The sequence below is a fragment of the Falco cherrug genome, chromosome 1 (genome assembly GCF_023634085.1).
Source record: "Falco cherrug isolate bFalChe1 chromosome 1, bFalChe1.pri, whole genome shotgun sequence".
Classification (NCBI taxonomy): domain Eukaryota; kingdom Metazoa; phylum Chordata; class Aves; order Falconiformes; family Falconidae; genus Falco; species Falco cherrug.
The window spans coordinates 33135453-33162700 of record NC_073697.1 but is presented as its reverse complement, the minus strand read 5'-3'; the positions used below and the strand labels follow the sequence as shown (position 1 = coordinate 33162700).

Below are 27248 nucleotides of genomic sequence, written 5' to 3'. Positions count from 1 at the left end.
GCTGTTTGTCACAATGAGGTATTATAACCAACCTGAACAGGTGGCTGTTGTCAACAGGTAGTGCTGTCATTTCTCCATGTAGGTACAGAATTATGGGCTGTACAGAGTCCATACTATCTGTCGAGACTCTTAAATTATTCATAAAATTTAACGCTCTGAATGCTGTCACATGTTGCACCAACTACTTCCCCTCCAAGAAATGCTTTATCTTTCCTGCAAATTTTGCTATTACATAGCCTAGAGAACAAGTCTTATAAGGAGGTGCTGAGGGAACTGGGGTTGTTTAGCCTGGAGAAAAGGACACTCAGGGGAGACCTTATTTCTCTCTACAACTACCTGAAAGGAGGTTGTAGGCAGCTGGGGGTAGGTCTCTCCTCCCAGATAACTAGGCACAGGACAAGAGGAAATGGCTTCAAGTTGCACCAGGGGAGGCTTAGACTGGCTATTAGGAAATATTTCTTTACTGAAAGGGTGGCCAAGCATTGGGACAGGCTGCTCAGGAAGGTGGTTGAGTCACCATCCCTGGAGGTATTGAAAAGATGTGGTGCTTAGGCACATGGTTCAGTGATGGACCTGGCAGTGTTAGGTTTGTGGTTGGACCTGACAATCTTAAAAGGTCTTTTCCAACCTAAATGACTTTACAATTCTAACTGATCATCATTCTTCCACCAAGTTCACGATGTACCAAATCGTTGTTTAAAGCCAGATACTCCTGTTTTTATAGACTTCTAGAATCTGTAAAGCGGTACCAGTCCTTATTCTAATTGCCACTTTTCCTGGTTTGTTTAAATAGGAGCTAATTTGATCACCCTGTCATTATTAGCTGTTTTAAGTTTTGTCAGCTTCTGATACGTTCTGTCTTTGAGGATGCAGCATCTATATGATTTCAGCTGAAAGGACATATCATCCAGAAACCTATGATCTTCTACAGATTTTAGCATTCTTTTAGTCTTTATTTTAAGAACATCCCTGTCTTCCTTCTAATTTTAAATGCCATTTCTCTCTTTCCTTTTTTTTTTAAAATGAAGTCATTACTATGCCCAAAATCCCAGTTATTTAGTGGATATATGCAGAATGACAACATTGCTTACCTAAGGTGAGCCCCTGTGCTAACATGGTTCCCAATTAGAACATACACCACGACTAACTTAGAAACAGAGCTGCAAAGGAGTAGCCACGTAGTCTCTGCCTTCCCTCATTCAAGTAAGTAATCACATACTGCCAAAAGAAGGCTGAAAAGAAACATTCAAAATGGTGGAGACACAAATAAAAAAAATAGCAAACAGGATAATATTTACTTGTAAGCTTCATACAAAATCCTTGTACCTTTTATGCAGTCAAAAGCTTCAAATAGACTTTTCTACTTAGATAGCTCATGGGTTTTTTTGGCAGGGCAAGAGTGCTTAATCTGAAGTGCTGGGAGACATGTGAGCTGTACTATTACAGCTTTAAGGTTCTTTCGCCTCATGGAAACCCGACCAAAAAAAGAAATGCATCTAAATCACTCCTGAACTTCAATAAAGGTTTGCTTCTATTTTGCTTCTTACAATGTGCAAGAAATGCTTTTGTCTGGACTGTTTTATCTATCCCAGATATCCACCTTTGAACAGAATATCTCAGATCTGCATGAATTCCTACATTCTCTTCATAATTTGTATAGACTTTTCTCATGGTATTAGGTAGCAAAAGCAAAAGAGAGAATGCAAAAGCATCAGAGAGAAGATCTTATTAGGAGCTAAACTTTAATCCTTTGTAAATAGTTAACTGCAGAGCTCTGTGTATTATTTTGACAGATACATGCGCTATGCCTCAAAGCCACCGTTACTTGAAAAATAGCAACATAAATCCATCTATCTGCATACTTCCCATATTATTTACAGCTTAATACAATACCCAGATGCATTCTGTGAAGTAGGTCCATGCTGTAGCTAAGGTTTATTATTACAGACATACTGCACAGACATAGCCTAGCTATCTTTCATCTAGGGAAGACTCAGCAGAAAAATGTGTGTGCAGGGTTTCAAGAAAACAGAGAACCTGAAGATGTATTTTGGCAATAAGATGGCATTGATGCAGCTAGACCGCTAGACAGACTCTGCAGTTAAAGGTACACTGGATAGGTCATATCTTAGTGCCAGTGCAGATAAACACTAAGAAATGAAAAAAAAAATAAAATTAGGAGAAAGCAAGATTAACTAGTGTGGTGCCTCTTAACCTTTTTTTTTTTCTTTTCCTTTTTTTTTTTCCTGTTATACGTGCATTGATTCTCAGAAACACCCAAGGACTGTCTTGCAGTCCACTAATGATGTCTGCCACCAAGCAATTACAAGAATTACTTGTATGGACCACAGACATCATATGGACCCGTGGCTAAATAGCAGTGCAGTAATGGTTTATCTGCTGAATCAGATATTAGTCCAAGGTCTGAAGCTTCATCTTTGGCCAATGCTTTCTGTTCTTCATGTTTATATGTCCTTCAAAGCTGTTAAAGGCAGGTTTTCCACCCTTTTTATTTCCTCTTACTTTTTCCTCTTGCAGTGAAAGGGCTGGCCCTTTCAGCATGGGCAGCAGATTTCTGTGTCCTTAAAGTGACTCATTGCATCAGAAACTTCCTCAGTAATGCCACAAGATGCAAAAAAGCAATCGTTCTCAAAGGCAAACACAACATATCAATAAATGGAGGAAAGGAGAGGCTGTAAAGGGACATCAGCTGAAGTACATTAAAGGATGTGCACAGATACATGGTATCAATAAGTGATAAAGGGGAGAAAGAGGGGCTTCAGCTATTGTGTACCAGCTGATCCAATGAGCCAGGGTTTAGACCTTTCCTTTATACATTTAATAAATGAACAGATCAGTCCTTTTTTTGTGTAGTTGTTTTTGTGTAGGCAAACCCTAGCAATGTTGCAGCTAAAAAATTTGCATCACATGAAGACAACCGAGGGCAAGCCAGAACAAAGCTGGAAGTACTGGGAAGTTCGAAGGAAATAATAAAATGGAATATTTCTTTTTTTATATTCACTCGGGGCCAAATGGAATGATATTTTACGCACATAAATTCTTTGATAAGTCAATGTCTTAATAAAACTAAACCATCTGATGCTTGTATTTCCTCCCAAGCTTGGTATATACTATACTGACACTTGAAATCTTAACATCAAGGACTTTAAAGGTGGATTGACAACCAAGGCAGGGATCTTTCTAAAGATTAGCGACCTTTCCTCCAAACCTTCCCTTTCCCAAAATAACCTAGAGCACTGACAAAAGCAGAACTCTGCTTTGTGCAAGAAAATTTTGTGAATCAGTTCTAATGCAAGTCCTACACCATTTGGAAGTAGCTATGTAGCCAGCGCTATATAGCCAGCCGCAAGACTAAAATCCTTGGGTGGGAAAGCGTGCTTGTCAACAGGAAAATTCCTCAAAGGTCAGCTAAAACGCTATTATGTGAAGTGCACTTGTGACAGAAGCTAGCTGCTCTGATTTGGCAAGATATTTCCAAATATGAATATTTATCCCTAAAGGTTCTATTCTAAGCCTATAAGGTCTCTTAGGTCATAAGCCATGGCTTTCCTTTTGGCAGAAGCAAGGAGAAAGGAGAAAAGAAATGCCTGAAATACATTTTTTTTAAGTTCCTATAATGTATTTAGGAGCAAACATTAATAATTATCACTATGAGGCTTGGGAGAAAACATTTTTAAATGCCACTAAGCACACCACTGCAGGATGTAATTCCGTTCTGTCTTACGCCATTCAACTCTTGCATCAACAGAATGAAATTACTCTTACACCAGAGTGAGAGTGCAACTACCCCTTTGTTCTCTAAAAAATCCTCCCTATAGGGACAGTTTCTTTTCCGATACCTCCATAATAAAGCAAATTGGTATGTCCATTTGCGTACGTATCATGGGTGATCTGTTTATCAAGAAATGAAAGAACATTTCCTTCCAACTTCTGTTTTCCTTGTGATTGATATTAATTAGGTTTTCTGCAAGGCACTGCTTATCTTGAACTGAACCCAAAGCAGATGAATATGTTGCTGTGCAGTAAGATTTTCTTTTCTTGAAATGAAGAATGGGATGAAGATGCTTATCTGAGATCAAACAGGCTTCAGGTAGAGTTTACATCAGCAGCACTTTGAAACTCATTGTTAGAGTATAGTTGGTATCAATAAGGAATGAGAATGGTACCTTGTATTTTAACTGCATTTATTAACTTATTTCCAGCAACTAAAAAGAGAGAGCTGCCGTGTACCTTCAGTCACAGTCTTTTCTTCCTGAGATGAAAGAGGCAAGTATAGTTCATAATGAAAATTAATGGAATCCCTGAGAATAGCTAAAAAAAACCCACCCCACTTTCAAAAATAAAAGCTTGTGAATTTCCTCTGAGGTCTAATGTTAGTACACAGAGTTGAACAAAAGTTTTCAGTGCAAAGGCTGATTAGCTTTCTCTGCTACCTGCTATGCCTCCCATCTGTATGTCACCATGAAGTGCTACGTGGGGATGCCCCGACCAGCTGGAGCTCAGGAGGTAAGCCCGATTGCACCAGCTCAGGTACTGAAAGCAGTGCAGTCATGCCTGTGCATCCCGCTGCCAAGCAACCATGACCTGTTTCTCAAACTGGAGGACCACACTAACAGTCTTCCAGTACTTGATAGAGGCTGTTTATACCTAATAATATAGGAGAGACTTATTCTGACCCTTACGTTTCAGGAAGGCTCTAGGTACAGATGCTAAATCTCTCTTTTCCATGGGACTAGCCAATATCCTCTGCTGGTGTATTGTGAAATAGATCCAGTGACTTAATTTAATTCTCTCTTTACACCACACTGATGTAGGCTCTTTCTTCTCTTCAGCTCCCCTATAATCCCCTGCTTAGTGGTTCTGCAGCTCTCTTCACCCCTCGCTGAGCTCGCTCTGCTGCTCATGCGACCCACCCAGCTATCGCCCTCTCCTCCCTACGCTACAGCGCAAGCCTTGATATTCTCAAATCACCTCTCTGCTAGAGCTGCACCACTCATACCACTGGCAAAACAGTTTACTCTGTTTTGTACAAGTGCAGCTTATCCCAGTAGTGACACATTTAAATCCCAGGACAACTAAACCCTTCAATACTGTGGTCATGTATGACATGTAACTGAATAGATGTATTACCCAGCAGGCATTTCTCCTGCTCCAGGATTCAGAGAGGAAAGCTTTTGCCAGCTTCCAGCATCATTGCTTTTCTTCTTCATCATCTTTTTTCCCTTGTCTCTTTTTAGCAGCGTCCATTTGTTCCCTGTACCAGTATTTTCACCATCACTCTGCCAGTTATGGTAGTTACTAGCTTCTTAATAAAAGAGAATAGCTGCAAATTAGGGCTGCCATCTGGCTTTTATTATAAGAGAATGAGGTTTTTCCCATCCCTTATTTTTCTTATACTAAAGAAATGCTGAAATAAAGAAACAATATGGTTGAAGGTTTTTTGTCACATAGTCCCAAAAAGGGCCACCCCACTTTACCACTGAAAGCAGTGATTTAGTTTCCATGCTAAATCAGTCTTCAACTTCTCCTAAGCAGAGACAGCCAATTGTGCCTAATTGTGTGTGGTAGTTCAACGATATGGACTGCTGTTCATTGGGGATTGAGCTGCTCATTTTAGTTAGGACCACAAATTGAACTCAAAGCAAGGTCCCAAAGAATAAAGCATAGAGTTTTATACATTAAGTCATTCCTCCTTTCTTACTTGGCCCGTGAAATGAATCAGGGAAAGATTATTTTCTGGGTAAATTGGTAGTAAAACCCTGATGCAGACAGTTCCACGATTTGATTGCAGCCTGACTTCCACTTATTGAATATCACATCAAGCAGTGGTTCAAGGGTTTCATATGACAGCTTTAAAATCTGCAAAGTTTTCAAAGGTACTTACTACATTGTGATCAGGTCACAGATCTAAATGTCAGTATTGTATGGCTGATTTGCACATTTCAAAACGATTTAGTAATTTTTTCATTTTATCTGCATGCATGAAGTGATTTGGAATACAGAAACAATTTGGAATCATATTTAGTTTGTAACAGTTCAATTAACTTAAGTGCTGAAACATGCTTCTTTCTTAGTAACTAGTTTAATTGGTTACTATTGCAAGAACAGGTTTTGAAAGAATGCCTAAAAAGCCAGAGGCAAACTAAAGCCCACTCTAGAGAATCCATGCTCCCGCATAGGCATGTGTGAAAAAGAAATAGCAAACAGTCTTTGGGGTCACAGCATAGTGTATGATTGCCAGTGGGAAAAGGACATGTAGCCTGAGCAAGAAATGGGCTGCGCAGCAACTGCTTTTCTCTGACACAGTTACCAGTATAGCCTCCAGTTCCCTTTGGCTAATTCTATTGCTGTTCAATAAGCAAGAGTGGTAAAGCACAACAAGGTTAGAAAATCTTAATGGTTTGTTATATGATGTGTGTATATATATATATATATTTAAACCTTGGTTTGAGCGGTAAGTACCAAGATAAGGTAAAATAATACAGAAGTGTAATTTACAGGATGTTAACATGTGCCAATGGTAAGAAGTGTTCGTCTAATTAATTTAAGGAAACACCTGCTTTTCTTTTGAAAGTCTGACTTTTATTTTGCTAGAGCCAGAAATCTATTTTTTTAAAGGACTTGCGCTCTGAAGCTTTTTTGCTTAGGTTTAAAAATAAAAAGGACATGTCCCTTCAGAGATAGTAAATCATCATGTACATTAATTCTGTTCTGTCACAGATGAATAAGGAAAAAAATATGCATGGAATTTTGCACCTCTATATGACTGCAAAGGAATGCCTGGGATTTTGGTGAGATTTTAAAATTTTATTTAGCTTTCTCTCATAAATCTGCATCATAGCCCAGTGCAATGAAAAAGCTAAGGCTTATACTGGATTCTGGGCTGAAGAGAGGACTTGAGACTGCATTTATGTATTTTTAACTCTTTCAGCCATGAGCTTTTTTTCTGCAGTAATCCAGCTGCAGTCTGCTCAGAGCACTGACTCTTGTGCCCACATTGCCGAATGCACAAGCAAGGAGCGATGTCATCCCTCTCTAAGATACTGGAAAGGAAATTTTGGGAGAAAGCGTAATGCCTTCACCGGGTCTCTGCTTACTGAAACTAAAATTTCTTTGCTTCTTTAAGAATGGGCAAGCAACTGAGTGCAACTTATTCAGCACATAGAGGACATATACATACATTTATGAAGTAAATGAGCTCATGTTGTTCATAACAGGTAATGATAAACACACCTACTGCTAGGGACTGAGGCGTGGTACACCCCAAGAGCAGATGCCATTACATCCGATTTCATCCATCCAAATTTTAGGGCTCTAAATCAGCCTCTGTGTTTCCTCCATGGTTAATGAAGAGAAATCAGCACCTCAAGTGGCAACCATTCCCTCCTAACCACTGTACAAGCTACGTGGGCTATGAGGGTCAGGAAACGGCACAAGTTCACTGACTGGGAGCAGATCCAGGTACCCAACAAGACTAATTCTTGTACAGCTAAGGCCAGGTGAAACACAGCCAGTTGTACAGGCTATACACTCTAGAAGTTTGCTGCCATTCGTTCCTTCAAATGAGCAAGCATATTATGATAAAAAAAAAAAATGAACTAATATTGTTACCATAACCGAAAGTTCCGCATACCTGAGGCTTGCAGATAGCATGTTAATAGCCAAAAATGACATAATGTTGTAAAGATGTAATATTTAATAATAAATGATACAAGCTATGCTCAGATTTCTAGAAAATAAGCTTGGAAAATCAGGATTACATCATATATATTGTTAATTCACTGCCAAGGCCAATACATTTGTTACATGGGAATTAAATTTGCTTAATTCAGTTTCTTGAATTAAGCAACTTTATTGTGAATAGGTATTAGCTGTAGGTTGCATTTTGATGAACTTAACTGAAATAGCAGTAACATAATTTTGAATATTGCTTTAAACATTATTTCACTTTTCATTCATTTAAGAAAAATGTATCATTGACAGACAATTTTCAGTTTGCCTCCTCTAGCTTTCCAGTTTTCCCACACCAGGGACTCAAAAACAACGGAGGAAAAAGGGTCTCTTTTAAAGTTTTAAGTTTACAATTTTTTCACTGGGAAGAAGCGTACTCAGGAAATCAGTGGATTGAGTGCCTCAAGGTATCTTTTTTGACCATGAGACCGAGAGAAGCAGTGCCTGTGGTAAGCGGGGCTGCGGGGCTGGGGAGGAGCAGAGCCCTACGAAATGGTGGGGGCTTCTCCTGGGGAGACCTTTGTGTAACTGTCAACATTGATATACCCAAATCCACAAGCTAACAGTGGAGATTTTAACCCATTGATGGTATCGGTTCAGTTCCTGGCTTAAGGCACAAAACAAAGCCAGGACTCTGACCCAGGAGCTGTGACCCAAGCTGGACCAGACTGTGAAATCTGCCTGTTCTTCAGGAGAAATAACGCCACCTGCTCCATCAGGGGCTGTGTTACAAGACAGGGCAAAAGACAAGAATTAGATGAGAGCAGCAAAGTGTCTGTAGGCAGATCTGGGCCTATACCAGGATGAATAAGAAGCTCTCGTGCCCCCAAAGGTGGAGATGGTTGTCATATGGGAAAAGCAGAACCAAGGAGCCACTAAGGGAGAAACAAGCAGAGGCAGCACTGCAGGGGTTTCAGCCTGTGGTCCAGGAACCCCTCAGGTTACTTTCAACGGATCCCTGAGGGACGATGAGGGAAGGCAAGTACTGCATTTAATGACAGAGGTGTCCACACCTCCACTGGAAAATGCTTAGGGACTGAAGGCTGGCAAAAACTGAAAAAGCTGGTTTCAGTGAATTGTGTTTCCAGCAGCCTGCTTTTGCCCATAACTGAACCCAAGTTTTGGTTGTGCTCCTCGGCCTAATATTTGGCCTTTGTTTGCTTATGTAAATCAGGATGTTTAGTGCAAATTAGCATTATTGAAAAACAATTGCCATCCAAATTAACATTCTGCCTTTCATTTTACACCAAACCTGCTGGGCTTTTTTAGATAAACCCTGAATCAACTTAGCTGTAGTGTTTATGACTAAATGGATTCATTTTTTGGCAAAGTACCCCTGTTTCTCCAATAGCATAATGCCAGTAGCAATTCATATCTATCACACCATCCTCGAGGGTCAGCTGGGGTTGTTCCTGCGAAAGATATTATGCAGCTCCTTCCAGAATTTGTTCTCCCTGTTCAAGCTGGGAATATTTTCAGTGTACAGATATATACACAGTTTATATATACATATATATATAATGCTAGTATATACCACTAGACACCAGTAGTTTTATTTTTAATTACTGTGTTAATTGCCTCCATTTGTATATCTGCATTGTATCTACATATTGTCGGAAGGGAGCACCACATAATAAGGAGAAGAACAAAGAGAGGGAAAGTAAAACAATGTATGGCTGCAAAAGGATGCAAAAATTAATCCACAAGAGGTTTTTAATTTCAGATATTCAGCTGAATGGGCTGGCTGGAGGCTCTGTTCTGCCTTGTTATGATTGTTACAAAGTTCAACAAGGTGGCAGGAGAAGCCCTTTCTTACATATGCCCCAGGGAAATAGGTAAAATATATATATATATATTATGTATTTTCAAAGTAATATGACAAAAAAGGTGATACTGTAACTCTACAGACTTCTGATGAACATTTTATCCTCAAAGAGCACTTAATTAACAAAGGAACATCTCTCTAGCAAAGTAACCCAAAGCCTGGAGAAACAATATGAGCATTTGCAAAGACTTTGTAGTATCACCAGAGAGGTCTAAATATGAAAACTGTAAAGCATGAACATCTTTGGAACAAACTTGTCTTTGGGATCTCAGATAAAGTACTTTCCCAGACCTTGGGTTTCCAGTGATTTCATCAAGGGTGTGATTTCATCAAAAGCTAAAGGAAGGCGAGTGCAAAGCTGAAGTGATAAAAACACAAAGAAGAGATAGTAAAGCCATTGAAGGGTGCAGCAGGGGTGTCTTCAAATCTTTAAATACCTTTTCCCTTAATAATAGACATTCAGTAGAACTAAGCAATTATTTCCCTTTACAGATCCAAGTAGAAAGATTTCTTAAACGGGAGTAGAGAGGTCTGTTTAAATAAATAGGATAGTACCACATGTTGTAAATACAAAGTCAGATATAATAAAAAGAAATGACATTTGCTACTTACCCCTGAAGAGCAATGGCAGTAACACTCAAAAATACAGTGGGGTTTTTGAATGCTGAGCCTGTATACAACACAGTACAAACTCAGACTTCAGAGTAACTGTTGGTATAGGTGTCCTGGGCACTCCTGCAGAAACCAACATGCCCCCATCATTTTCTGCAAAGCTGTAGCAATTTAAGGTGATCTGGGAAGGCTGTGCTGAGAAGCCACCTGGTGTTGTTCCATCTAACATTAGCTATTTCAGCCTACAGATGCTATTGAAATGTACTAAAGTATGCTGTAATAAAAAAATAAATAAATAAATGCATTCTTCAATACAGGAGCTGGAACAAATCCTCACAGTGCCATCACTGTGAGCTGAATGTGGTGAAGGAGACTGTTTCCTGGTTTATGACCAGGGATTGAAAATGACATTTAAAATACTGCAGCCAGCTTTGAATTTACTCATAGAACGAACATATGGAAACAGAGGAAAAAAAAATCAAGGCCCTGTTCAGTTGCCAGATAAGGCCCTTATAAATGAAGAAACAGGTTTGTAGGAGTTTATTAGCTAAAAGCATCTATTACCAGTTCACATATATTGGACTGGCTGATAACCCAACCCAGGTTTAAGGAAATGACAACTTCCTTCAAGCTGAAGTGGTCCCTGATCATAGGTGCATGGTGCCAAGCCTGGGACTCTTTGGATCCCCAGGCTGGTTTCTACTCCCAGGAAGGAGCCAAAGTGGCATGGGAGCCCGTTGTACCCTACAGTCTTGGGGACACAGGGTACCTGCAGAGCAATTTCATTAGATGCTAGTTCAGAGAAAGCAAAAAACAGGTACTGCTGCTTTTCATCTTTTAACTGTTTGCTGACTTATTAGGTTAAACTCAGAGGGTCTGAGTCTGCTCGTTACCAACAGCTTATAAAGCACACAAATCTGTTTCGGCATAACAGCTTAAGGAACTATTTTTTCTTTTTTTAGGCAGCCCTGAATTCATTTACTATGACTGCAAAGATATAGAAAACAGGTTTGAGGCGAATGATTAGAAATGCTCAAATTACCATGAGCTAAGCAGGTGCTGCCTATCTCCTGACCAGTTTACAAACAGCGCTGTGAAAACCAGTGAGCTGTCACGACCACAGAACAGAAGGCATTCATTCCCTTTGACTCCATGCATGGTGGTGACCCAGGCAGGAAGGCTCGTTGTAGTAATGTCAGCCAGGGTGCAAGTGGAATCAGAGCTTTCTGCTGGCCGCAGGAACTCTTCCACAACATAAGGATGTAGATATAGCATACAGTCTTGTTTGGAGAGAAAACTGTTACTGGAGTTTATGTTTTATTGCAACAGATGAGTTAGTGAGAAATCCCACATGAGGAGTCTACATGAATATACATGTTTTATGTATTGGGCTATTGATATGTATATATCCATATACACATGCATATAAACATGCTTATCTGGTATATATGCAGGTGTGTGCATTTGTTGGCGGAAGGATAGCAGGTAACCTGCCAGCAGGTTACTGAAGACTAAACATACCTTACAAAGTAAAATGTTAAACAGGTCTTACAGCCCTGGTAAAATCAAAGATCCATATGACTTCTAGTTTGACCAGAGGAATAGTTTCCTTGGCATTACCCAAACCTGTGCGAGCAAAATGGAGCAGTGAAAATACTGCGCAATGTTTCTCTCTGCACACAAGAAACAAATACTTCCAAGGGCTAGATACTGCCCTTGGCAGTATAAAGTAATAAAGGCAGACATAACCAGGAGAAAGAGAAAACATTTCCTATTCATCCAAGAAAAGCTACTCTAACAGGACTTGACAATCCATTTTCCCATATTCAGAGGTACTTGAATGGACATTAGTTCTGTAGCAAAGGACATAAACTCTGGAGCTGACCATACCCTCACCTTACTATGTTTTTGTTATCATCGAAAGCTATGACTGATTCTTCTAGAGATTTACCACTAACCAGCATAACAGCAAATGGATTTACATGCTCTCTATTACTCTGCATTTTTCATAGATCTTCAGATTATTGCCCTGTCCAGTTAAACCTGATTTTCTTTTTCTCTATCTTTAGCATTTTGGAGTGCTGAACATCTTCATTTCATGTCTTGTAGCACCATCCCATGCACAATGTGGCACAGAAAAAAACAACCCTAAATCTAAATAAGAATAACGAAATCCCATAATTAACATGTCTATTAGAGAGTGAAGATAGCATCTGTGTGTTAGATGCAATAAACACAAACAAGTCAGAATAATCTCCAGTCTCATATTAAGATGCGAATCATCTATTTATTGCTTTGAGTATAAATGTTCCATTGCTATTTGCACAATGATTAAGAGTAGTTTTCAGAAAATAAATCTGTTTCTTAATAGTGCAAAGAATGAGAAGGATGGAGAATAAATGGGAGTTTAAGGGGATGCTAAAGTTCTCCCATGAGCTTAGATGAGATTTATGTGCAATGTGAATAAAAAATGCATATGACAGCACAGGATTCACTTTGTTGTTGGTTCCTATTCCATTTGTCTAGCCTAACTGTATTCTTTGCCTCCCAGACATATAGTAGGTCTGGCGTTGTTGAGCAAGTGAGGGAATAAACTGCCAGTCAGCAGCTATTCGTGGCAGCTTAACCTCATCCGATCTTATCAGACCCAACGTTGTAGAGCAAGGCCAGTGCCACGAGATTTGGAGTAAAAGCATAAATAGCTACCTGCAAAGCTGCTTCTGCTAGGAAGGGACATCCTAGGAGGCTCGCTATGGAGCAGTCATATTATTGCTATGCCTTTTCCATTGCTAAATGAATACGTAGGTTTTTCAGCTACGTATCAGCTTTCATACAATGTCAGCAGCTTAGTAACAGCACAAGCAAGAGCTGGTGGGATTGTGATATATGTCTGATAAGCAGCTTCAGAGCTATGAGGCTTCATGCTCGACGCTTCATGTCCATTCCCTGTCCACTCTCATTAAGGTTTCCACAAAAATCTCACTACGGTTGTCCAGCTGTAAATACGCAAAGGTCTGAATCTGAAACTTACTAGTTTCACCATACTGTGAATGTCTGGATAGCTAGGAAATAGTACCAGGAGCCATCCAAGCGGAGGATTCCCCTGGGTCTTTTTCCCCCTCATTTCCTGAGGGGATGAGACTCAGGCACTTCTGCCTGCTGCCCGTGTTGTTTCCACCCCACGTTCCCGTTACCTGCACGCTCCTCCTGCCTGCGTTGTTTCCTCCTGGCTCCCATTCCCCAGTAACTTCTGACCATGTTGGTCCATTTCGGCGAAATCTGGTAGCACGGTGGAAGCCGTCAGCACGCTGCCATCTAGCATACCGCGTGTTTTTCATGGAACCAGGGGGAGAGGTGGAGGCAGAGACAGTCCCCACGGCCGCTGCTGCGGAGGGAAAGGCTGCAGACCCGCCGTGGGGAGATCATTACCAACCAGCCAGTCTGCACAGGACAGTGCTGCAGTAAATCAGCCCGTGCATGATCTACTGCTCAAGGAACTATTTGCGGAAGAAAAATGGTATTTGTTAGCTGCAGAATTATGCCAGCTGTTGAGTTGGCGTACGGCAGCTGTTACACGCAGCGCTATGGCCACCCTCCCACCCGGGGGCCGGTGCACCCCACCAGGCCCCTGGCACCCCACAAAGTGTCTCACGGCTGCCTTGCGCTCACTGAAAAGGCGCATAGCTCTCTGTCATGGTTTGCATAGCTGTCATGTATGGGAGGGCGAAGCGGTGGCTGCAGCTGTGACATTGCTAGTGGGGCAAAGCTGAAGGGTCTGGGAAATGTCAGTAGAAATATCAGCTGCATTGGTTGTCGCACAGTGCCATTTGCTGCTTTTACCCCCAACAACCTTCTCTAGCTCCATGTAAGTACATAATTGCATTAGAGACTGCTAATGATCTAGCCATAGAAGGCAGCTTATTCATTGCCACGTATATGGAGCAGAAACTCGTACCATGTAAGTCCACCTCATTTATAGGAAAACAAGAAGTTTCATAGGGTGTCTTCTACCACAGTCATGCTGATATACAAACCATACCACAACATTTTGTCCTGCTTGAGACAACATTTGTCAAAACGAGCAGTTTGAAAGATGCCAAGAAGTTCCTGAATGCTGAGACACACGGCAGCAGTGCAGGAGTATCTGAAGTGTGGTTCTCAAACCACACACATCCTCACCTATTCAAATGCAGCCCCTGTGTCCAAACCATCCTATCTGACAGATTAGGAAAATGCTTTTGTGGGGCTGCTGGGTGATCCAGGTCACTGCACAAGGAAAGAGGACGGCAGGGGCTGCTGCCGCTAGCTCTGCCGTGATGTTGTAGGACAGAGATGCATATTCAGGCCTCCCCATCCTCTCCAGAGCATGAGAATGCACATCGTCTACCACGCCCCACGACACATCTCCAGCAACTCAAACTTCTGCAGCTTGGTTGACAAGCTTGACCAACAGGGCCATAGTAGCACACAAGCAACTTCAAAGCAGTGCACAGATCCTGCCTGGACCATCAAATCCCTCCTGCTGAGACCAGGCAGGACTAGATGTCACTGCTCTGCCATTGGTGCTGCCAGCAGTGGTCCCAGCAGCTCTGGGACAGCCTTGGCCAAGAACTTGTTTTCCAGAGAGCAGGAGCCAAGAACAACTAGATCTTTTTTCCCTTACGGTTCAGAAAGGCTGTGGCTCCAGGTTTTACAACCGTACCACACACCTTTCTTCCTTTGACCACACAACAAAGTATAATCCATTGCAAAACGTGGATTCCCTGCTCACCCTTCCCAGCCAGAAAGCGCAGAGCACCTGCAGGTAGGTTCAGCCCATACTACAAGTGAACCCCTCACCTCGCAGCGAGGAACTGCATCCCAGATTCTCACCAAGAGTTTGGACAGGCAACAGCAAAGCATCCCACTCACACAGCTGTCCCGCGGTGGGAGCCAAATCCCACCCAGGGTTTGTCAGCAGGCTGTCACAGGGCAATTCTGTGAAGCTGTGGCTGGAGGTTCCTGAGGAAGCCGTCACACTGTTTTCACCCAAAATGTCAGCATTGCAGAAGGAGCAATGGCAGCACTGCAGCACTGCAGGGAAGTTTTTTACCCTCTGACAAACAGGATACGTAAATAGATGGGCTTCTATCTGAATTCCATTGTGTGCAGATTTGTACCAAAGAATTGTGATGTGCATCATTATGTCTCATTATGTGATTGCAAGTAACCTTTTGTGTAGCAGACACAATCCACGTAACACGCTGTGTGACCAGTTTACAAAACCAGGCTCCTTCAGAAGGGCGAGTAATTAATCATTATTCAGCAACAGCACTCACCACTCCACTACTTGCTGGCAGGAGTGTATAACCGAGGGCATGCCTAGCTATGACAATACATTATTCATGCAACAGAAAACAGTTAGCTGTGGTATTGTTCCAATAAATAGTTAAAAAGAAAGCACTCTCTTAGTTTTCAAGTGTGTGGCTAATTATTTTTTTTAAATAAATTTACTGCCAACACATTGCATGAGTAAGCACAGGCCCGAGTTGCAAGTGCAGTAGGAAAGAATTAGTCTAAGGTACCAATGTGCGTTTCTCATAATGCCAAAGTCAATAATCCGAGGACAACGAGAAGATCTCTCGAATGCCTTGTCCTGAAGGTATAGCACAGTAACTTTATGGCTGTGGTAATTTTATTACTTTATCAAGCACTAATTTAATAGAGGATGGAATGCACATTGTCAAAAATAAATTGTAGCAAGTATTTCATTTGATTAAGAGTCCTAATAGTAATTTACATAGTGGGGTCTTTAGGACATGGTTTTCTGCACACTTAGCTTTGGCTTTCATTTACATTACATCTCGCTGACTATCATGATGCAAATATGGCAAATGAGATTATTTACATTCGATCACTGTCCACTATTTACACAAGCCAGGGTTAATGCAAAAGGCTGAAGAGGGCTGGAGTTTTGTCCCCGATCCTGGAGAGGCTGGAATTGTACCTGTTTTCTGTTCAGCTGCCTTTATCACAGAGCAGCTCAGTTCCTCTCTACTAGCAAATACCATAAGAAAATAGTCAGTATGCAAGCACAAACCCTTCAATCATTTTGTACTTCACCATGCATGCATTCCAAACCGGTACCTTTCATCTCAGATCTCACCGCGTACCACACCTGTGTGTGTAACTTTTCCAAATGAGGCCATTAGTGAATTTTATTTTTAATTGTTTTCCTTGATACGGGAGGTTTCCCCCTCCCCCCCTTCATTCCATTTGAATGGAAGTCAGGTCCAGTCACATCGTTACGGTTATAGATTTTTTTTATAAAAGAGAATCAGAAATGCCTTTGTAAAACTATGATTTCAGAAGCGTGTTGAAAGGAAGCTGCAGTAATTCAGAGGAACCTCAAAAGCTAAACGTGTTTGGAGGAATGTTTTCAGCTGCAGAATAAATATTTGTAACTTCACCAAAATTTGTCACTGAAAAAAAGCAAACTCTCATTTTGCTTTGGATTCATAGCCTGCTAAGATTTTTGGGTTAAGGTCATTTCACTAAAAAAGCATGAGTTGAGGAATGAACACCGATCAAGTGCAACATTTACAGTTTCTGTACGTATTCCATCCAGCTGCAGTTACCCTAATTGCATTGCACAGACACCAGCCATTCAGCAGAGCACATCGTGCAGCAAGAGATGAGTTGGCTTTCTCTTTTTTTCAGCAGAGTGGTGCAAGGAGAGCACAGCAATGGGAAGCGCAGAGGATATATTCACTTCCTTTCGTGGAGGATTTCATTTTCTTCTTTGCAGAGAAGACTAGTCTCCTTTGCCCCGAAGTATTAACAAATATACCAGCTTCCAATGAAGACAGGCTGCCCTATGTCTATCAATAGAATCTATATAGAATCTTTTCCCTTAGGGATTAATTCAACTTTTGATTCAATCTTTCTGAGCTTTAAATTATGATGTTACAAACCTCCAAGGAACTACTGTACTATTTGTGACCTTCTTTATTACTTTCTGCTGTTTGATAAAGTAGAGAAAATTGATTTATAGTTTAGTTTGCTTGTGAACATGGAATATCAATGGTGAGAGCGTGATTCACGGAAAATCGGAGAAAGTTGGCATTGCTTAAAGTTCAGTATAGCAGTTTATTAACCAATGGTGAAGGACAATAGAATAACTGCACATTAATCTTGAATGAGATTCTGGAAGTGTAACATGAAATAATACTGATGAGCTAAGGCATCTTGCAAGAACTGGAATTAAAGTTTTCAAAACATTTTCTGCAAGGAAGAAATTTGTCCATTGCTTCCACCTCTCTTCTCTAAACCTCCCCCTCTTCCCCTTATGACCTGACCTGACGGGTGTTTTTGTGTTTTCTGTAAGCCTTAAAGGTTAAAGGTGGCAGGCAAGGCCAAAGTTTTCCAAATGAGCCTAAAATTAGGCTTCGGTGTCTGTATTTGGATTCTTAGGCCCCAATCCAGGAGTCTATTTTTATTCAAAGCAGCCGAGCACTTGACTTCAATGGATCTAAAACCACTTGCGCTTAAGTGCCTTGCTGAATCAGGACAGACTTAAGCACAAATGTAAATGCTGTGCTGAATTGGGGCTCTAAATATGTGGCTTGATTTTAAAAGTGCTGAGAGCCAGCAGGTCTAATTGAAGTCGATGGGAGCTACGAGATGCTCAGCATTTCTGAAAATCAGGCCACTCATTGAGGCGCCTGAATCTGATTTCAGGTGCTCGGCTGGCAGCGTTCACCGTGGGGAAAATGGTAGCCCAGGAGAACAGGCAGTGGAAGGGATGATTTCTTAATAAATGAGATCCTTATTTTATGCAATACACCTTAATAACACAAAATAAGGGGATGGGGGTCAAAAAGCAATACTTTCCTAGACATCAAATGAGAGTGGTTTTTTGCAAGCATCAAAGTGCAATGCAAAAAATACGAAATGAATAAACCAAATTAAAAAGCGTAGTAACTGGAGAAATATCGGGCAAAACTCATGCCTTGTGGAAAAGCAGCAACTGATGAAGTACACCAGAGATGGATTTGGCTACTACCTTTTGAGCATTAATTTGATCAGGAGCCGTGAATTAACAATGTAAATCCCGTGTAGCGGACTTTGCTCTACCACCACTGCAAGTGTCAAGCCCAACAGTTTGGATAGTGGCTGGTAGAAATGCAAAAGCTAAACATTTTTGCAAGTAAAAAAAATATCATTATAGACTATAAAATAAACAGCAACGTTAAGAACACAGATGAGATGGAGGCTAGTCATCTTGAGAAAGGCCATTTTTTCAAGTGAATTCAGTAGTTCTCTGCTCAAAGATGACAACCAGGCTGCCCTATGGTGCTCCTCGCATCACACCTCGGGTACCTGAGGCACACATCAAGACGAGAAGACTCTCAAGTCAAACAGCATTGTGCTGTTAACCCCCAGAGAAGGTTGTTGACACATCAGGATAGGTGTAGAGCTGTATGCTGGCTACCTGTGAACGAACCCTGGGCAACCCAAAGAAAAGCAATTCCTTCCCTCATGTGAAGGAGAGGACTATGTACACCCTTTGGCAGCCCTTTGCCTACCTGTCGCCTGCCCAGTGGCAACGCCGGTATGGAAGCCCACCATGCTTCACCCTGTACTGTCCAGGAAGGATTCAGAAAACCCATGCTGGTCCAGCTTCCTACCTGTCTGATCTTCCTTGCCTGTCTGCCGAGACAGAGAGGCTGGTGAAGGACTCTCATGATGGTGCTTTGTCCTAGTACAGGTATTTATCATCTTAGGATGGAAGACACCAACCATATTGGGGATTTGCCAGTCCCTAGCACGTGCACAATTTGGATCCAAGCATGGCCACGTATGAAAGCACTTATATTCCCCACCCCCTCCTAACTCAAGCCAGCAACTCTTAAAACTCCACTGAGCATTTTTCAAAATTTTTCCTACAAGGTTTATGTTGGCCCTTCACCAGCCTTGGGTACTCACGGCAGAAAGGCAGACAGTACCATTCTACCATTAAATATATTAAAACTAGTGGTTCTGCCCCCTGCCCAAAGTGCAGTAACGCATGCGTGCTCTGGACTACTATCTGAAATCGATTACAACCATTAGAAAGAGTAATAGAAAACCCAGTACACAACCAGTGGCAGACGGGGGGAAACCTGTCACTTGTGATAAAAAAGAGAAACAGAAATGGATTTGAAACATTCGTTTCCCTTTATTTGCTCAGTGAGGCTGATGTGTACTGCACATTAAAAAAAAAAAATAAATCACAGGAATTTTCATACAATGAATTAAACCACAAAAGTACATGTAGAATTGGCAGGTGGAAAATAGCCCAGCTTGGGCTTAACTAATATCTACCTTTCCCTGTTCAGCATAGTCCAACCAATAGCTTTACATGTTCACCTACTGTACAAATCTTACAGTAGCTCCATCAGGTCAGTGGTTCACATTATTGAAAATGTCTGTCACATAGGTACAAATTTAGAATCATCACATTATATTACATGGCTATTCTAGGTCATTTATAGATCAGATCTTATGCTACAGTGATTGAAGTTCTCATTACAGCCATCAAAAAGGACACATAATCATTACCTACTGTAAGCTTACAACTAAAGGGATGAAAAGGTGTGGTTAGTTTTTGGGTTTGTTTTGGGGTTTTTTTGTTGTTGGTTTTTTTTTTTCAACTGACCCAAGTATTATACCCCAGAGGCACAAACTTTCCTCTCAGTGCTGCTCATGGTGGTAGCAGCCCAACAGCTTCTCAGAGTAGTTTAGCACAGGTATTTTTCTTCAATTTTAGGCTCCCTCCATTAGAATTTGGATTTGGATTTTACATCCTATAGGAATTACTTTGTTACAGCTCTAGGAAAGACCATAGTTTCTAAGTACCAGTTCTGTTACCTGTATTGCGGATGTGGTACTTACCACAGCATGAAAGCAACAGTACAATCTTCATCTAAAAGACACACAGACCTATGCTGCAATTTGCCTCCGGTGACAATGTGGTACATGTGCTAATTTGAAATGTTCTTGGGGGAGAAAAGAAGGAAAGGAAACATCGAGTTTATATTTTGATGGGTTACCTACTACAGTGTCTACAAAGGATACAAATAGCTTTATTCAGCAACCTTAGTTCTATTAATTTCATATGTAATTTGTAAATCCACAAAGGAAAGCCATCTTCAAGATGAGAATGTTTGTCAGGCCAGTGAAAAAAAAAAATTACTGATGTCATTATGCCTGCTTAGTGAAAAATAAATAATTCCCCCCACCCACCCCCCAAGCCCCACACCAATTTATTCATGTCAGCAATCTAGGGCAAAAGAGAATGTATTTAAAATTTAATTACAGAAATTTAAAGGCAAAATAGGCAATGCATCTGGTCCTTGAACACATAATATGATATACTAAATATTGATTTCTTAAAAATAATTTATTGCTTTTAATATTTTTCTTTACAACAGAAGATACTCAAAATCCAGAAAGGAAAATTGTAAACTTTTAGTTTGGCATTCACACAAAGTTAAAATACCTGCATTTTTAACCTACAGAGCAACAACAAGAATTATGCAGATTAAAGAATGTTACAGTTGTAACACAGAACCTCCGAAAAAGTTCTTTTTCTTTTTTTTTTTTTTCCTTTTTTTTTTTTTATTATTATTATTGCTATCTATCTACTGAGAAATAAGAAGCCAAAAAATCAAGCAAGCATCTGACAGGACAGACAGTGGAATCTCTCAGAACACAATATGCTGGTGATAAAATGAATGCAGCCATCAAAATCAACTGCACTGGCATGGGGGTAGAATCAGTTTTCTAAGATTGGGAGCGGGAAAGGAGATTAAATAGTTAGGTGTGCCATACCTTTAAAAGGAGTCATGAATGCCAAACAGTAATAGAATACCAAATCTATACATTCACAAGCAAATTCCAAACTTTGCTGATTCAGTCTAGAGACTCTGAGTTCAGATGAAATTCTGATGCTCAGAATAGCAGTAGTTTACTCTTGTGGTTTTTTCTTTCCTGAAGTTTCTATTTAATTTAGCAGAAGCAATGTCATCAGCAACAATGTCATGGGCACATCTGAGGCCATGCTAGTGCATAGTAAAAAAAGAAAAAAACCGAAACAACCCAATGCTTCTGCAAAAGCTGAATTTCCAAACGAAGCACTTACTCCAAACTGACAACCGTCATGCATCCTAGGTATAAAATTTCCACTGGCCTTTTTATTATTTTAGTCATCTCATAATTTATAATAAATAGGATAATTGTAACTGATAAATATGTCTCTTTAGTAAACAAAGGAATGAAGGATTGGTATTTATACAGGATGCATAACTGTAAAAAATATAGATAAATACCATCATTAAACTCTGCCAATGAAAAGATTACTGGCTTCAAGAACAGTGTTTAGACACAGAATTACTGTAAAAATCATACTGTACTTAGTACCTCAGCATATTTTTATCAAATTAAAATCACAAAAATTAAAACAAAACAGCATTTTAAAAAGATTTTTGACCTCTAGTTCCAAAACTACTGTTGATACATAAAATAAAAACATTTCTTAATGATTACCCATTTGAGAGACTTTACATAAAATTATGGTATCTCCTAGAAAAATTTAGATGAGAAAATTTCATTCCCCTAACAAATTCAGTGTATAAAACTGCAAAAGAAAATCAAGCAATGAGAAAAATGTGGAAAAATACTGCAGAAGTGGTTAATACCTTTTGGGCTAGGATAATTCTTGACAAAATTCTTATATAAGCTCATCAAAGAAGGGATGAATGTGTGTAAAGCATTTTTGCACTCAGACACACACGCACACACATATACACATGCACACCCTCACCCACACGCTTTTCTCTCTTTTTTTTTTACAATCAAATATATATAAGCGTAACTTCAGCTTTCTACATATGTTAGTGTACAATAGTTGTTTCACCTCATATAATTACATTTGAGTATTCTTGATTAAGAAAAATTCAGCAGTTTTTGAAAAGAAGGCTGCATTTACAGTGCATAGCTGTAACAAAAAAGAACATCGTCATACAGTATGTACATAAATAAAAATACTCCATTTAACATTTTTAAATACTCAACTACTTTAGAGAATGTAGCAAATGAACTATCTGTGCACACACCCAGATAGTTATATCCAACTCTCATTAATAATGTAACACCACGTCCGCTCATTAGAATAGATCGCTGAACAAGCTGCACATTTGACCATTAACAAGGCTTTGAAAATTTTTCTGTGGAAGATCAACGTTGTAGACATTTACATGGGTGTCAGAATTAAAAGATGAAACTTCAAAATGTTAGGGAAGCTTGAACCTTTCATTTTCTCTTCTGCAAGGACCAAAAAAAAAAAAAACCCCACAAAAAAATCCCAAAGAAAAGAAAAATCTTAAAACAAAGCTAAAACAGATTGTAGGCTTCTGGGACCTGTGGTTGCTTCTGGATTGTCGTATTATGACTGTGCTGCAAGAAGAAGCTTTGTTTAAACAAAAAAATAATAATGCAGTGTCTGTTTCCCAGACATCAGCAGCCATAGTTCTCAAGTTTGGTTTTGGTTTTTTTTTTTGTTTTGTTCTTTTTTTGTTAAAATGCAATATGTACAGATTTTGCAGTTCATCGTTGTAGGTGTATCTCTGTGGAACTGCTGCCATGTCTCGTGATTTGCATTGAACTCACAAGGAATGCCCGGCTCCCCCGCCACCGATCACCCGCGAAAGCAAAGCTGACACCCATGGATACGCGTGTGCTTACTGGACAGCCATCCTGCCCCTCCACTTGTCGAGCAGCTGTGTTCATGTAAACCATGGTTTTGAACAGAGAGTGTAAAGTAGGAGAAGTCCCTAAGTATGACTTTTTAATTGTCCATTATTGAAGGACACGATGTCCGTGAGGTATTCGCCATCCCTCCATTTTCCTCGGGTGTGATGCATGTTACCTGCGCAGGCTCCGCTGTGCCTCTTTAAGTAAACTATCAAAATCCATGGAGTCATACTTGCTTTTAGTGGAAGCAGGATCAAAATCATCTGAGTTTGAATCTGAAACCCAAAGGATGCATATTTAAATAAGAGGCAAGAAACACTAGTCAGTACTTACGTTATTTTCTCTACAACAGTACGAACAAAGAACTAAAGACACAATCCACTTACAATTACAACTTTATGGGATGATAAAAGCCCAGAAATGGTCATCAGAGAAGCTTTAGGTATAGGTAAGAATTTTCTGGTAAGAAGCAGGACTTAACAAAAGCAGTACACATCATCAGCAGTGGGGGAGAACCATAAAGTGCATATACATACAGCCCCGGTAAACTCAAAAGAGTTCCTCCAAGGACTTGGGCACTGACATACTGCTATGTATAGGTTTCGAAGTAGTCCAGATAACCTTGACAGATGCTTTACACAAAACTCCACCTTTGTTTTGCAACATGCAATATCCAAGACTTACTGCTCCTGAGAAAGGTAACAGGGGGACGGTTCTGCAGAAAGCCAGGGCAGCCTGTAGGCAGCTCGCAGGGGACACTGCTACTTCTGTCTGCCCTGCCCTGGGGTCTTGTATGAGTCACTACACCTCCTGGAATCTCTTTTAGCTTCCTCTCTGATTTTGAGGGGGCTTGCTTGTTTAGAGTGTGAGCAATTCCGGGCAGGGCCTCTGCACTGCCGTACAGGCAGTCTCAGGTGGGCTCCTCAGCTTTTTGCAGCATATCTGACAAGTCATAGCAGCAATAACGGTCCAGCGTCTGTGACATGCGATACCTGCTCTGGCTTTGCTAGTTGCCCAGACACGGCCGTCAGTCTGTTCCTAGTGCAGAGGAGGGATTGCTCATCTGTGGCCATACAGCTCCAGTACGGCAATTATTGACATGGCTGCAAGCACTGAATTTCCTTTTGGAGTCATCCCTGCTTAGCGCTGACTCTCCCTGGCTCCTGTGTCACAACTCCTTTATGAGAGTGCCCTTTTCTTGCCATTTCTTGTGTTGAATTAATCAGAACTCCCCATCTACCAGTATAAGACACACTGTGCATTAAATGTTCATTACAAGTTCTGTTAAGACAATATCTTCTCACAGAGGAGAGGTGTTAAACTTCTGACTACTATTTTCAAGTGTTTTCTTTCTTCTGTACTCAACCCAAGGCTGATTAATTCTCTCTGTCCTTGTACTAGCTCATGAATTTTAAAGTTCATCCTGCCATTTCCTTATGTAGCTCTATCAGATACTTTGCAAAATACAGGGAATTCAGTCTAAAGTACAGAAGCTCAAGCTGTCAGCAGGACAAAGTGAAAATAGTCTGTTCACAGATACTCTGGGAATCCCACTCAGTATAGAGAGACCTGCCAGGGAATACTCCCAGTGATGAATAATGTTCAAGAGGGTTCCCTTCAGACAACTTATTTTAAACCCAGATCTTCTGAGATACAGAGATGACCTTGGCTTCTACTGCTGAAGATAAGTCAAATCAAGTCAAGACTTCAATCTGTTTTTACTGTTTTTATCCGCCTACATTTCTTCAAATGCCTTGCTACCTTTTATATTTTCAACATCAACCCTGTATCTCTTCAGCAGTCAATTGCCTTTTCTTAGCTTTACGTTATCTGTTTAGCCACTGAAGTGAATTATAGCATATTCATTGTGAACAATGCGTATCATCTTTATCATTTATTCTGAAAAGACATCAATTGGTTAGAAAAAATATATCTGTATTCACTTCCTGCATTGTACAAAGCCGAGGGCAGCACATACAAGATTTCATTAGCACTGTGTTACGGGGTTATGAGAGATTTTAATGACTGTGGTCATTTATTCATAAAAAACCACAATATCTGATTAATATAGATTCAACAGCAAAATGTCCCTTGCTATGTTATTCAGAAAAGAGTATCTCCCATACCTTTAGTCTATTTATACAGGTATTAAGAAAGGTTTAACATTTAATGAATACTTTACATTTTAAAAGGTAATTAAATAAGAGGTGAGTTTATAATATATTATAATATTACAGAGGATGTTTTGGTAGTCTGAATGGTCTCTTTATGCACATACTTAACATCAGTGTTCCTGCTGTAAGACTTCAAAAACCTCCAAACATCCTTTCAAGAGGAAGCACCACACTGACCCAGAGCACGGGACAGAACCCCACATTTTTGCCTAGACAGGACTAGGACAGACCCAGATGTGTTATTGAAGCCAGTATCACATGCACGCTTGAGACTGGAGTTACCAGAGCATACTGGGGTCTGGAGACTGGTATGTATAGTGCTCCACATCAGTGGGACAGCAAACACCAAGACATTTGCTAACTTCACAGGCTGGAGCCTCTTACATCACGACTGGAAGTCCCTGCAAGGGCACACCTTCATACATAGATGCTTATGCGCAATTTGAGAACCACCAGTTGGAGATCTGTGGCCGTTTGCTATACTAAAGGTCAGATCTGGTCACAAGCCCTTCCGGCTTTCAAACATGAGAAACTATTAATTGTGTTTAAGGAGTGTCTCTAGCAAGTTCACACATCTGCAGCACAACTCATAGGAAATAAGAAACATAATGAATTTTTTGGGGTATCTACTTTGTTCACCACTCATATAAATAGATCAGGTTATTAGAACCAAACAGTCATAGCATAGCAATGAATGGTAAAGCGTGCAGGAGGTTTCTGTGGTGCTATCATTTCAATATGGAAATGTATTATTGACGAGAAGGCACTTCTTTTTTCTAATGATGTAAATGGGCTTTAAAAGAATTTTCAGAGTCTGAAATGCCTGAAAGAAGCCAGTTCAGGTTAGAGCTCAGATCAGTAGACTTTTAAATTTCTTTCAAGTGAAAAACACTTCCTTTAACCCCTCCAATCATTTAAATAATATAAACAGCAAACAAAAAAGAAGCAAACCCTGAATTCTCCTAAGTTACAAGGTTCCAGTTATGTACTTTAATTCACATAAAGTAAAATACCTACCTAGGTCTGCATAGTTAGACTTGCAAAATTGCTTGCGTCCACAGAAGTACAGTTCAAAGTCAGGTTCATTTGACCTGCGTAAAGTGTATCCATTTTCAAGAGCAGCAAAGGCATCACAAGTATAGCGGTAGGTGATGAAACCATAGTTGTCTCTGCAATTGAAAAATACAGTTGTGGACAAGAGCCGAGAAGAGTTAACGCACATTAGTGTAACCCCTTCCTGAAAGCAAAAACTTGCAGGAGATCCAGCAGTGGAAATGCCAGAAGTACCGCATCCATTTATCAGCATGATTGTCCTGTCATGCAGCTAAATACTTATTTCTGGGACAGGAAATCTCAACTAGCAAGATTAATAAATAAGGATGAAAGAAAATAAATAAGGTTTTGAATTCAGCATGTCATCTGTCACAGCACTTACACTGGTAACGCACATACCAGTGATCTTGCTGCCATATTTTTTTACATACAGCAGCTCCCAAACAAGAAGTAGTCTCAAAAGTTCTTACCCATCATCCCGCAAATTTACTGTGCACTCCTCAATTTCACCAAAAACTTCAAACCGGTCCCTCAGTTCTGTTCGGGTTGTGTCAGGTCTTATTTTACCCAAATAAATCACACGACGTTCTTCCTGTTTAGAAACAGCAACAGGGAAGGCATATTTTTAAGAAATGTGTAACACAGATGAACCTATACATATATGCATGCAAATACACACACACGGATGTGCAGAGGATGCATAATTACAGGAATAGTCTCTCGTGGAAGACCTACTGCATCTTGCTAGTAAGTGAAATAGTTCTCTCCAGAAAGCATCTGAAGTATTTATATGATGCTACATTTGTCAGGTGGTGTGCTCCTGGAAAGTTTCCCTGCTTGCTGTCACTGTTGTGCTGCACACTGTGGCAGACAGCTCCCTTTGTATCCTACTGCACCTTCTTCCCTTTCACGCTGTCTGCCACTTCCCCTTCAAGACTGTAAACTTCCCAGCCAGGAGCTCCCTTTCTCTTGGCATCTATACAATACTGGGCAAAACCCATCTTAGTTGTGGAGTAGTATAAAGTAACACAGTAATTCCATAAATGTTACCATAGGCA

The 27248-nt window shown here is 40.4% G+C and overlaps 1 protein-coding gene across 4 annotated transcripts in view; it reads right to left on the bottom strand.

Moving 5' to 3' along the window:
• Nucleotides 1-19368: 19368 nt before the first annotated feature.
• Nucleotides 19369-27248, bottom strand: part of PPARGC1A (PPARG coactivator 1 alpha) — a 372938-nt gene continuing 365058 nt past the window's right edge. For all 4 annotated transcript variants that reach the window (XM_055728102.1, XM_027799850.2, XM_005435266.3 and 1 more), the window contains 3 exons: nucleotides 26661-26782; nucleotides 26155-26306; nucleotides 19369-23238 (listed from right to left, as the gene is read on the bottom strand). In XM_055728102.1, coding sequence (XP_055584077.1) covers nucleotides 23135-23238; nucleotides 26155-26306; nucleotides 26661-26782 — 378 coding nt within the window. In that variant the 3' untranslated portion in view covers nucleotides 19369-23134. The remainder of the gene's footprint in view (nucleotides 23239-26154; nucleotides 26307-26660; nucleotides 26783-27248) is intronic.